The 12,117-nt window shown below is 39.8% G+C and overlaps 1 protein-coding gene across 1 annotated transcript in view; it reads right to left on the reverse strand.

Moving 5' to 3' along the window:
• Window positions 1–12,117, reverse strand: part of LOC143116551 (mitotic checkpoint protein BUB3-like) — a 106,220-nt gene that overhangs the window by 81,654 nt on the left and 12,449 nt on the right. The window contains exon 2 of the mRNA XM_076277732.1: window positions 9,666–9,908. Within this exon, the coding sequence (XP_076133847.1) occupies window positions 9,666–9,905 (240 nt within the window). The 5' untranslated portion in view covers window positions 9,906–9,908. The remainder of the gene's footprint in view (window positions 1–9,665; window positions 9,909–12,117) is intronic.

Consider the following 12,117-nt stretch of genomic DNA (forward strand, 5'->3'; position numbering starts at 1 on the left):
AGTTTGGAGAAACGGAAAGCAGAGGACAGATACAATGAAAGAACTTGAAGTTTGGAAAAATTGAAAGCAGAGGACAGATACAATGAAAGAATGAGTTTTGAGAAATGGAAAGCAGAGGACAGATACAATGACAGAATGAGTTTGGAGATATGGAAAGCAGAGGACAGATACAATGACAACTTGGAGTTTGGAGAAATGGAAAGCAGAGGATGTCAGGACAGAAAGCAACAAGTGGGTGCATGATGTGAGAGAGGATAGATTATACAATTATTATTATCATAAACAGAAGTAAATGACTGGCATCTGTGAATAGCCTGTAATATGTTAAGGTTTTAGTCAAGCTATAGGCTATAGGGCGCATCAGACATTTGTGCTCAGGTGTCTATGATCTGGTAATCCAGCACTGACTAGGGACGCCATAATTCAGTATCCTGATGGCTTGTGGATAGAAACTATCACAATGTCTAATGCTAACTCATGCTTAATCTGCTTGGCCCCCACATTGCTGCTTGCAGCTATATTTATTATTTAACATCTTTCTTCCGCCATGGGAGTCTATGGCAGCCCATAGAACCGTCTGGTAAAAAGTTGTGAAATTTGGCACACTGATTGGGGACACTCCAATATTTTATTTCACCAAGTTTCATGCCTCCCTGTCGAACCCTCTAGCGCCACCAACAGGCCAAAGTTGGACGTGCGTTCTGATAGCAATAAAATGTATGGTTAAAATGGATAATAATTTAACTTCAAGACTACTTTTAGTTAGCCATGTAACCCATCTTGGTTTTAAACAAAGACACTATCCCCTCCCCCAATGGAATGCTAATGTGCTGGTTTAAGGCCTATCACTTACACAAGACAAAGGATGCTTCCTTGATATAATGTATCCATGTATCATGAAATGTAAATGTATTCATGTCTGGTATCATTTTGATAGTCTCATTACAAGGATTGTAATGATGTGATTGTGAGAATGTTTGGAACATTCTATAAGTGATATTTCTGATATATAAGATATCTCTCCTCATGCTATTCTGACAAGAATTCATAGGTGTGAAGTGGGTGTGAGTAGGTGTGTCTGATACCAACTGTAGAACCAATCAAGTGGGCTTGTTCTTGGCGCCATTTTGTTTTTTGTTTAAACCATTTAAAAGTAACTAAACTGCAATGTTTGAGAGATCAGATTTTCTAGACTTGGACTAAGGATGTAGCGGAAGAGAGGAGTTGGCTCTAGGCCAACCTAGGCCTTTTAGGCCTGGGCTAGGCCTACATAGACCTTTTTTTGTACCCTCTTTGCCTGTAATAGAATAAACTTGATTCCTGAGTTTTTCCTGAAGTTCGCCAGTCTAAGATTAATATTAAGTAATTAGTCACCTACAATTACTTTCAGTTCACACACGTAACTTTTGACCCGTTTGCCCGATTGTCAAAAATGTGGTATCGTTGGAATCCTTGGACCAAGCCGAGTTCAACGCACTCTATGACGTCAATTTCCGCCATGATGGATTTTCCGCCATTTTGGATTTTGTCAAAAACCTTTTCAACAAATTTCATCTGATTTTCACCAAAATTGGCACAGACCATCTTCAGACCAGGCCTTATCAGTGTTTAATTTTCTGGAACGATTGACAAAAGCATTCGCCCGTAACAGCCAATCGAAATTGGTGGCGAAGCCGCCAAACAGGAAATGACTTTGTAACTCAGCCAATCTTGGGTTGTTTGGCATGGAACTTGCTGTGACTGCTTAATGCTATATACCTGATGATTAGGGACAGTCCCATGATTAAAGTCACCAAGTTTCATGATGGCACCTCAAGCACTCTAGCGCCACCAACAGGCCAAAGTTGGACGTGCGTTCACGTACGTAACTTTTGAGCCGTATGGCCAATTGTCAAAAATGAGGTATCGTTGGAATCCTTCGACCAAGCCGAGTTCAACGCACCCTATGACGTAAATTTCCGCCATGACGGATTTTCCGCCATTTTGGATTTCATCAAAATCACTTAAAACGTATCAGAGGTCACAAATTTTGTCCGATCGACACCAAACTTCACAGATATCATCTACAGACCATGCCTCATTAATGCATTGCTTTTTGTCTTCGGAACTAAAACCGTTCGCGCGTAACAGCCAATCGAAATTTGCGGCGAAGCCGCCAAACAGGAAGTGAGCTCATATCTCAGCAACGCTTTCATGTATCAAAACCAAACTTAGTACATGGCCCTCAGGACCAACCAGGAGGACGCTCAAGAAATTTGGTGACCTTTGACCTCTAGGGGGCTCTGTAATTGGCAAAAATGTATTTTGGCCTGTAGTTGCTGCATTATTCTGCAATGCAGGTCAATGCCAGCCCATAGAACCGTCTGGTTCATCCTGATGATCCTAATTTGGTGACCTTTGACCTCTATGGGGGCATTGAAATCACAGCAATCAATCGATCTTTTATTTTTGATGTCAAACTGATGACAGCGAGTTCCATCCAGTTAATTCTAAAGCGTGCGTGAGAGTGGGGCAGGGTGGGACGGGCAGGGGCGGTTGCAGCGGTGGGCTGGCTGGGGGAGGGGGCGGCAACACTCAGCCCTGGTTCAGCCCCACAAAATCAGTTATGTTTTGATGTGAAACTTGACCTTGTAACTCAGCCAATCTTGGGTTGTTTGACATGGAACTTGCTGTAACTGCTTAATGCTATATGCCTGATGCCACGGCATTGAGTTGCATGGCAAATCTGGACTGCTGAACTGCCTGCTTGGCCCCCACATTGCTGCTTACAGCTATATTTACACTTGTTACTGTTAAACGTAGGCCTACCTGGTATCATTACAAACATTATTCTGTGTCCTAAAACTGGCATATTTTATGGCATTGTGTCATGTAAGTTCGTTGCAAAATCTAGAGAAATGTGTGAGGTGGTCAGTGGGGGACAATTGAGACACACATTGGATTGTGTTATTACTTGAACATTCCACACTATCCACAGCTGTGGTAGGCCTATCAGGGGCAGGAGGATTACTGTTAGCGCAGGCTTTATATAAAATTCTTCAACAGAAGGCCTCGAATGTTGTATTGTTTGTGGAGCGCTTTGCTTCGCTTCTGTAATCTCGGCTTCATTGAAAATGAGGGCTTCCCTCAATGACCCTCCGAGAATAAATAAAGGTTGAATGAATGAATGATTGAATGAATGCAGGCTTGCCCAAAATAAAGGCATGTGGTTTGCGCAGCCTACAGTAAATAACAGACCCGCCAGAATGTGTGTTATGATGCTTTTTTACGAGCAAGATGTTTTTGGTACCCTACACACACTGCATGTTCTTAAATAACAATGATCATCAGTAATATTCGACCATTAATTTGGGTAAATGGGCGTGACCACCTTGATTGGCTGATGATTGTAACGCGGGCATGATTCCAAACACCTCCCTTAAGATGATGAGTGACAGGTCTCAGAATGCGTGCGCTACACGAGGACGGAAGATGATGAATAACTGGGGCCGTGAGGCTATTCACAAAGGCTTTTATCTTGCTACTAGGAGTAGGTTACTCCTAAATCGCACTTAAAGATTTTAGCTTGGAGTTTTCTCTTAAAAGTTATTCACAAAGCCTTTCAGACACCGGCACAAAAGTAGCCTCCCGTAATACTCCCATTTTATTCAAAGGTAGAACGCTACTGACAACTCCAGACTTACACGCATGCTTGCACCGAATACAAGCTGAAGTGCAAAACGAAAGTAGGCCTAACGTTTGCCTACTGCCCCCATCAATGCAGATATTTCAAATAAAAACTAAAAGTATAAAACATATATCCTTGATTAGCCTATGTTGGGTTTTGTGGAAGAGAAAATGGACTGTTTCAGTAGTAGTATTAGGCAGTATGCAGTCAGATAGGTCACCATGGGCATATTTGGTTTAGCTATAGATGGATTCACAAATAAATAAATTAGCCTACATTTGGCAGGATACTTGATATACAGGCTAAATGCAAATATGGTATTATATTATTTTACATTAACAAAATGTAGGAAAATAGAACAGACTGAAAGTAAAGTAGTATAGGCACTGATCTTTAAAATCCTGTTTCCTGTAGCCTAAATGTTGTCAGTCAACCTTAATATTCGCAATTGGTGCACTGGCATGTTTAACTGTTAGCCGAGTATAATTTTAGATTATGTGTAAATTACAGAACTGACTGTGCGCCCAAATTTTTGTCTGTGCTCCTAAATTTTTTAACTTGGGCGCACAAGTGCTCCTGAATGTTTTTTTTAGTGTAGAGCCCTGGTCTTCGTGGGTATGGATGACGTCATTACTCATGCACAAGCTTGACTGAAGTGACCACCTTGATTGGCTGACGATTGTAACGCAGGAATTCCAAACACCTCTCTTCCGATGATGAGTGACAGGTGACAGGTCCGAGAATGCGTGCGCTACACAAGTAGTGCGAAGGATGGAAGATGATTAATAACTGAATAAAAAGGCCTAGCCTAAATGAATAAAGAGTAAGGCAAAACAAATAGCCTAGTAGCCTAATGAAACAGGCCTATGGATTGATGCAGTAGCCTACCTTTGCAACATTATTAAATTAATCTGTCACCATAGGCTACGTTTGCAAAGAGGAGAACATTTTAATTTGATTCACAATGAAACGTTACATTTCATTTACATGTTAACAATGAGTAGTTTTGGTTGTGTTTGGGTGGCGTTATTGCATCCCTTTTATGAATGCAAAATTGTTCCCTCGCGATTGGAAGCTCCTGTAGGCTACGCATTTCAAAACATCGCAACGTAAAATGCCATAAAAAAGCTGTTTATGAATAGGCCTTAGTGAGTTAGGAGTCCTCTCAACTTAAGCTGTCCCAGACTTAGGTGCTACTTTTAGGTCTAAAATGCTTTGTGAATTACTTTTTGTGAAAAAATTAGGAGTCCTAAAGTTAGGAGTGACACGCCCATTATTTTTAGGAGTTGCTCCTAAATTCGCCAGTTAGGAGCTACTTTTAGCCTTAAAATTCTTTGTGAATACGGCCCCTGAATAAAAAGGCCTAGCCTAAATGAATCAAGGCAAAACAAATAGCCTAGTAGCCTAATGAAACATACGGATTGATGTAGTATCTTTGTAACATTATTAAATTATTCTGTTACTATGCCTACGTTTGCAAAAGAGAACATTTTTATTTGATTCGCAATAATGTTACATTTACATGTTGACAATGATTAGCCTAGTTTTGGTTGTTGTTGGCGGCGTTATTGCATGTTAGTTATGCCTACAATGCAAAATTGCTTCCTCACGATTGGAAGCTCCTGTAGCTGCATAGGATTTCAAAACACGGCAAAATGCCGCAGGTTTGTGAATAGGTCTGTGAGTAAGGAGTCCTCTTGACTTCTTTTAAGCTGTCAGAGGTGGGAAGGTGTGATTTGTTGGGGGCAGGGCCGATTAACTGGGCACAAATGTCTGATGGCCCCCCTTCCCCCCAGCCAACGTGAATCGGGTGGTTAGTTAATAGGCCTATCGTGAAGATTTTTCTTGCCATCTAAGGCACGAACGCATCTGTGAGGCCAAGCCTCACCAAGTAGCTCGTTTGTTTACAACTAACATTCCATTTAATTAAACTGCTTTATAGGCTATGCCGAAATAGTTTTCAACATTTTGAATATTAGTGTCGGGTGAATTGAAATGTTCTCAAAGTAGCCTTATGGCTGAAAGCTGCTTGGGACCCCCCCCGTCAAGCAATATAACCATACAAACGCGCTTCTTGCACTCATTGTTTCAAAATTAGTAATTTTTGGCTTTGTCAGAACTGAAGAGCTGTGGACGGCACGGCACGGTATGCCCGATGAAAATAAATTAACGCAACGCAACACAACACAGACCCCGCTTCTCTCGCGTCAATCACTGACATGAACGAAACACAGAACCCGCTTCTCTCACGGCAGTCACTGACAGTAACCTAGAATAAATGCATGGGGAAAAACACTTCCCCATGACAAAGACATCGTAAAACACAAAGTTAATATTTTGTCACTAGCAACATACATCTGTCCTTTGTCAAATGTATTATGTTCCAAGTAGCCTATGCGTAATTCTGCTTCATAAAGTTCAGAAAAATATAAATAGCCAGTTAGGGTCTACTGTACAGTGCAGAGTTGGTAAGTTATGGTAGGCCAACTTGCAGTGAACATACAAACAGGGGAAATTCTTTCTCTTGTAGCTGAGTAGCCTCAGGTGCACACGTAGACCAAAGGCCGAACATGCAAGCGCCAATGAATCGTGCTCTCACGACAATCACGCCGTTAAAAGCAAGGAAAACGATGATTTGAAGACATCTGTTTCGTTGGAAGGGCAAGGGGTAGCAACAGGGCAACACAGAGACAGGCCCGATGGCAGGGCTGTTATGAGAGTATTAAAATATGGGATATTCTACGGGAAAACATTAAAACGGCAAGACAGCGGGGGAAAGTTAAAATACGTGATAAACACGGAAAAAGTTGGCATGCATTGTTTCGGTCCCCGTGCACAGGGATTATGTCATATTATTAATCACATATGATTAATTGTGCAAACAGGCGCAACACATTTGAAAAGGAAGTAGCATGCAAGCTCACGGGGAAGATTGATTTAAGAACGTTATCACAGTGTGTGGCTGTGGCGCGGGCGGAAGACAGCGACAATTGGCAGGGGAGGGTCATGTCTTTTTGAACAATTCTGTCGGAGGGTCATTGAACAATTTCTAGCAGGCAAGAGAGGATCATGCAACTTTTGACTGAAGCACTCAAAATTCCTCCGGTGGCCCCTTCAATAAATAACGAACAGTCCCTATATTGCTGCTGGGCTATATGTCTTGGTTCATGTCTGTTAACAACTCATTGCCGTCAAACGCATAGCCTATCTCGCGGTTGCATCCATTACAAACAAAAAATGTGAACGTCTGGGATTGGGTAGAGCACTAAATGCTCTACTGAATAAGCACGAAGTCAAACCTTTAAATGAAAAACACTCTTTAATAATCAAAAAAAAAAAAAAACGCTAATGAAGTAAACTGTGACCATCAAAAATCGTTTATCGCCTGTAACTCCGTGATAACAGACGTAACAGGAAGGCATTTGGCTGAGCAACGGAGGTTAATATGCTCTATATTTTGTCCAAATGATGTCTGTCTATCATCGTTGCACTCGGAGAAAACCAGAATGTTTAATTTGTCCTGCGTTTCTTCTACGGCTGCAAACGGGATTCACTCGCAGTTAACCAAATATTTCTTTATTAGGGCAGGGAAGGCATATTTCTGGCTATTAAATTATTTCTAAACCAGTCTGCTAAAGTTTGTAATGAAGTCTGTGTAGGGTTTTCCAGGCTCCATTTCTTTTTACGAGACACCCTGCTCACTTGAGCCATCTACCGGTTGTTTGAGTTGTTGCAGCGTCTTACTGGAAAAATACAAATTAAAGTCGCGTGATACCGCGTGATCCCACGCGCGGACCGCGAGTGAAGCTGGCCAAGTCGAAGCACTGCCCACTGTACTTATATTTAATTTATATTACTCTAAACCACCTTCTGAAAACATACGTCTTTACTGCACTATATCTTTTGTCCTGTCTATGCACCACCTACTTTGTAGATCACATTGCACTTTTTCTGCTTTTTTGCACTTCTGGTTAGACACAAACTGCATTTCGTTGTCTCTGTAGTTGTAGAGAACGTTTCAGAAATTATTTATTGTGCGAATGGGTAAGCAAAACCATAGGTTTTGGTGAACGGAGATGCAGATCACCCTAATTCATTTGTTTGCGCAACAGCCCATTCTGCGTTCACTCCAGCAAGAGTGAAATAAATGTTTTAAAGCAACACCGAGTTTTTTGTACCTTAAAATAATGTTTCCAAAATCGTTTCAGTGGTTCATCAACTCGTAACAGGGTGAATGGCAATTCTGCATTCGCTTCGTGGCCCTCTATCGGCTATAACCGCACTATGTAAGTTTGCCAGATCGGGTAGCGGATCTGTAGTTCGATGGAATGAGACATAAGAAACTACAAATTTGACTGGCATCTGATGTCGCAATACATCATACTTTTATAAGTCATGCAAAATATTCTACCTTGTCTGTGGACAGTTATTTGCAAAGCCGGTGCTGGATAAACAAATAGCGTGCGTGCGACACAGGGAAAGTTCTTTAGTGTTGCTTTTTAAAGCTGTGTTATCACCATAGGTTATTTGCTACGATATTTACCTCTGTTACAACAAGTTGTGACTTATGCCCATTCAGCTTGGAGAAAACATCATACTATCCATAGAAATCAATAGAAATGTAAAGTTGAGTCTATTGTCCATTAGAAATGGACTGATATTTCTCAGGAATGCTTTCACAGCTGACGTCTGACTACCCATAACCTGCACTGGATTTTAACAATGAAAATGTGCTTTTATTAGTGCAAAAGACACTTTTTTGTGAAGTGACAATACTTTTGACCACGTCAGTTTGACAGTATTACACTTCCTGCAGCATTTTGGTCATATTTTGTGTTGAATTTGGGGAAACCAATTGTTGTTTCATTTGTGTTGAGCTATTGAAATTGTCCTGTTTTTTTGTTTCCTCAACAAAACTCCAAAAGTGTCTGTATTTTGCTTAAAAAACTAAAATTCTAAAGGGGTGACAAGACTTTTGTCAGGGACTATAGTAAGTCATGGATTTTTTATTTGTTGTTGTTCTGGGCCCATGGACTATGTGGGGTTATCCACTTTCTATGCTCTGGCTTTTTCTCTACCTCATTTACATGTCCAATCCTATTTCATTGTTTGAATTGCAGGTGGCAACTTCTGATTCAAATGAGCATTTATTCCAGCCATTAGCCTTGGGTTTCACTTTGTTTTTCCAACTGACATTGAGAATGTGTCTGGACAAAGTCAATACAATCATTTCTGTTACATCAGTGACAAAAGATTATGTTGCTTTTTCCATTGTTGTCATTCAGACGAAGATCAAGCCATATGCTAACACAAGTTTATAACTTTTAGAACAGCTTACACACGTATCTTCTCTTCTCTTATATTCCCTCTCAAACACAGTGTATGACCCACAAAGGAAAACATGACAACACTTAATAGATGGAATACAAATAATTACATTATAAAGGACCTGTTTTTTTTTTCTGTAAATGCAAATAGTAGTCTCATTACTCAGTGAAACTTCATGAAGATGAGAGGTAAGTGTTGATTCAAGAACAAGGGTCAAGGAATTGCAAAGACATCCTTAAAAGTGGGTATATGTCCCCTATAGCCTTTCAATACAAATATCCATATGTGGCCTCTTTTTCCACTTTTAAAAGTGAAACAGTGGTTTCACTGTTAAAAAAGGAGTTTACACTTTTCATCATAATAAAATTTGTAAAACGTCTTAAACATTTGATTAAAAAACAATTTGCTGTGATGTCATTCCCTTTTCTCTTTGCTTTTCTTGAGCCAATGTACCATTGTCGACAACTTTATTCTCTGGTATTTAAATACAATAATGAATATTGTTTGAGAGCACATCCCTTTTTACCTGACCATTTCAAGGTGTACTAAATGTTAATTTGACCTGTTCTGCTAATCACAAGTTCGTCTCCATGTAACAATGCTAAAAATGGTTGCAACTATGCAGGTAACAGCTAATTTCAATATTTCATAGAGCAAACGCTTAAAGTACCATCCTGGGAGAACTTGCATCTAAGTTCAGCTCTTTTACAAAAGAAGCCTTTAAGTGTTGGGCTGAACATGCAGACCCTGGTTCAGAAGGACAGGATTGCCCTCTGGATGATCTCAACGCACTCCCTGATCTCATCCTCTTTGATGGTGAGGGGTGGGGCCAGTCTGATGATGTCACCATGAGTGGGCTTCGCCAGCAGGCCATTGTCACGGAGACGAAGGCAAACTCTCCATGCATCATAGTCTAAAAGAAACAATATATGAACAATGACATTTTCAGTAATTCATTAAAGCAACCACAAAGTAGTTCCAATAACTGGAGTGGCTTTGCTGAAATTTCACAAGAATTGTGCACTTTGTGAAAAAATTTGGTACACAACGTATAGCCAAAGAGTCCAAAAAATTAGAAATTGATCCAGTGGGCAGTCGTGGCCTACTGGTTAGGGCTCGGGCTTGTAACCGGAGGGTTGCCGGTTCGATTCCCGACCAGTAGGAACGGCTGAAATGCTCGAGTAAGGCACCTAACCCCTTACTGCTCCCTGAGCGCCGCTATAGCAAGGCAGCTCACTGCTCTGGGTTAGTGTGTGCTTCACCTCACTGTGTGTTCACTGTGTGCTCTGTGTGTTCACTAATTCACGGATGGAATAAATGCAGAAACCAAATTCCTTGTATACGCAAGTTTTATTTTAGTTTTATTTCAGTATCCTAAGTTTTATTTCAGTGTCAAGTTTTATTTCAGTAAGTTTTATTTCAGTGTAAGTTTATTTTCCTTTTTCAAATTTATGTTAAGTTCTAATTGAATTAGTATATATTATTTGATTGTTAAATTATTATGTCTTATTTGCATTTTCATTTATGTTGATATTGTACAGCACTTTGTAACTTTGTTTTGAAAAGTGCTATATAAATAGAGATTATTATTATTATTAATATTAATATTATTATTATTATTATTATTATTATATTTGGCCGAGAAACCTGATTTACGTTTTTACGATTTACATCCATCATGAATTTTCAAAATGCTGGCCAAGGCACCAATCATTGAAAACATGTCAATTGAATTTTCTTATGTGTTGACTATAATATGATATTGGTAATCTAGTTGGTTAAAAGATAATTCCAGTCCCTTTTCTGGTTTGTTTTGGATGAACTAGAGTGGTGGACGATGGGTCCTGTCTCGACTATCTAACTAGTTTTGAATCGCCTTTGACTGTTTCAGAGTGGCTGGCTATGGGCATGCACAAACATGTCCTTAAAACAACCCTTAACGTTTGTTTTTAAAACTATGCAACTCACTGAGGTTGTAACAAAGGTAGCCTAGGCCTACATGTCGCTCTTAAGTTAAAGTGCAATTCCAGCGAAAATTGCCTTCAGATGTGTCGGTAACCAGTTGATCCAATATTAGTTGTGCAGATGTATAATCCATCTTATTAACACCAATTGAATTGAAATAGAAATTGTAAAGATTTACTTTTTTGTAATTATTTCATATTTAGTGTAGTCATTCCATATCAGAACCCCTGAAGTACACCAAATGCAAGCATGAAACTTCAGAGTGTTACCTTTAATTTGAGGCCAAGATTATGCTTCTAAGGGGTTCATACAGTAAGCATCTGATTGTCAGTATGCATTTTAGATAACCCAGTCCTATGGGGAGTTTCTATAGGGCATTTTACAAAACACATGAGCATACCTTGGCAAATAATGGTCTAAAGTACTCATATTGTCATTCTATATTGATCTACTTTTGCACACAGCTTCACAAGACCTGATGCTAGGGCTCAGTTGTGTTTCTAAGTCATATCAAGTCAAGACCTAGAGGGTTGAAATGTGGTCAGTTCAGAGATGCTTGTTATCCGGTAGAAAAAGAAAACAATATTCTAGCCTCTGTAATTCTGTGTCAGTACATCACAAAATTCTAATTGTTTTCCAAAAACTACAATGTCTCAGCTTTCCAAAGAGATCAGGCATTTGATTATTGGTCAAAGTATATAGGAGCAATGCCCTCCTAAGTAGATGATGTGCAAAAAACTCAAAATGGGGCGTAAGTATAATTTATAATTGCTCAGACTTGCAGAAGAAAAGATTTGACACATGGCATTAACAATTCAATAACGGGCCTACCCTTTTCACCACCGCTGAGCTAGCATCCACTTACCTGGCCTTTTTAGGGGGCTTTCCTCTCAGGGCGAATGAGGGGATGCTTAATTGTTTTTTTACCAGACATCTTTGAAAGACAGATGCAATGATTAATGCATCCATGGCCAGGATATAATTATACAATATGGCATGATTTAAAAAGTGACTTATGACAATATGTAATACAGTTTATTTAGTGCTAATAAAATTATTAAGCCTATTTGGAGAGAGCAGTGTTTTTCCCATACGTTGAGTAATCTGTGGCGGGGCGCCATGAATTTAAAAACGGCTGCCACATATTAATGTTCTAT

Source organism: Alosa pseudoharengus, unplaced genomic scaffold (genome assembly GCF_046254945.1).
Source record: "Alosa pseudoharengus isolate Yale_2024_CS ecotype anadromous, Long Island Sound unplaced genomic scaffold, YU_APseudo_1.1 YU_APseudo_1.1_scf_11, whole genome shotgun sequence".
Taxonomy (NCBI): domain Eukaryota; kingdom Metazoa; phylum Chordata; class Actinopteri; order Clupeiformes; family Clupeidae; genus Alosa; species Alosa pseudoharengus.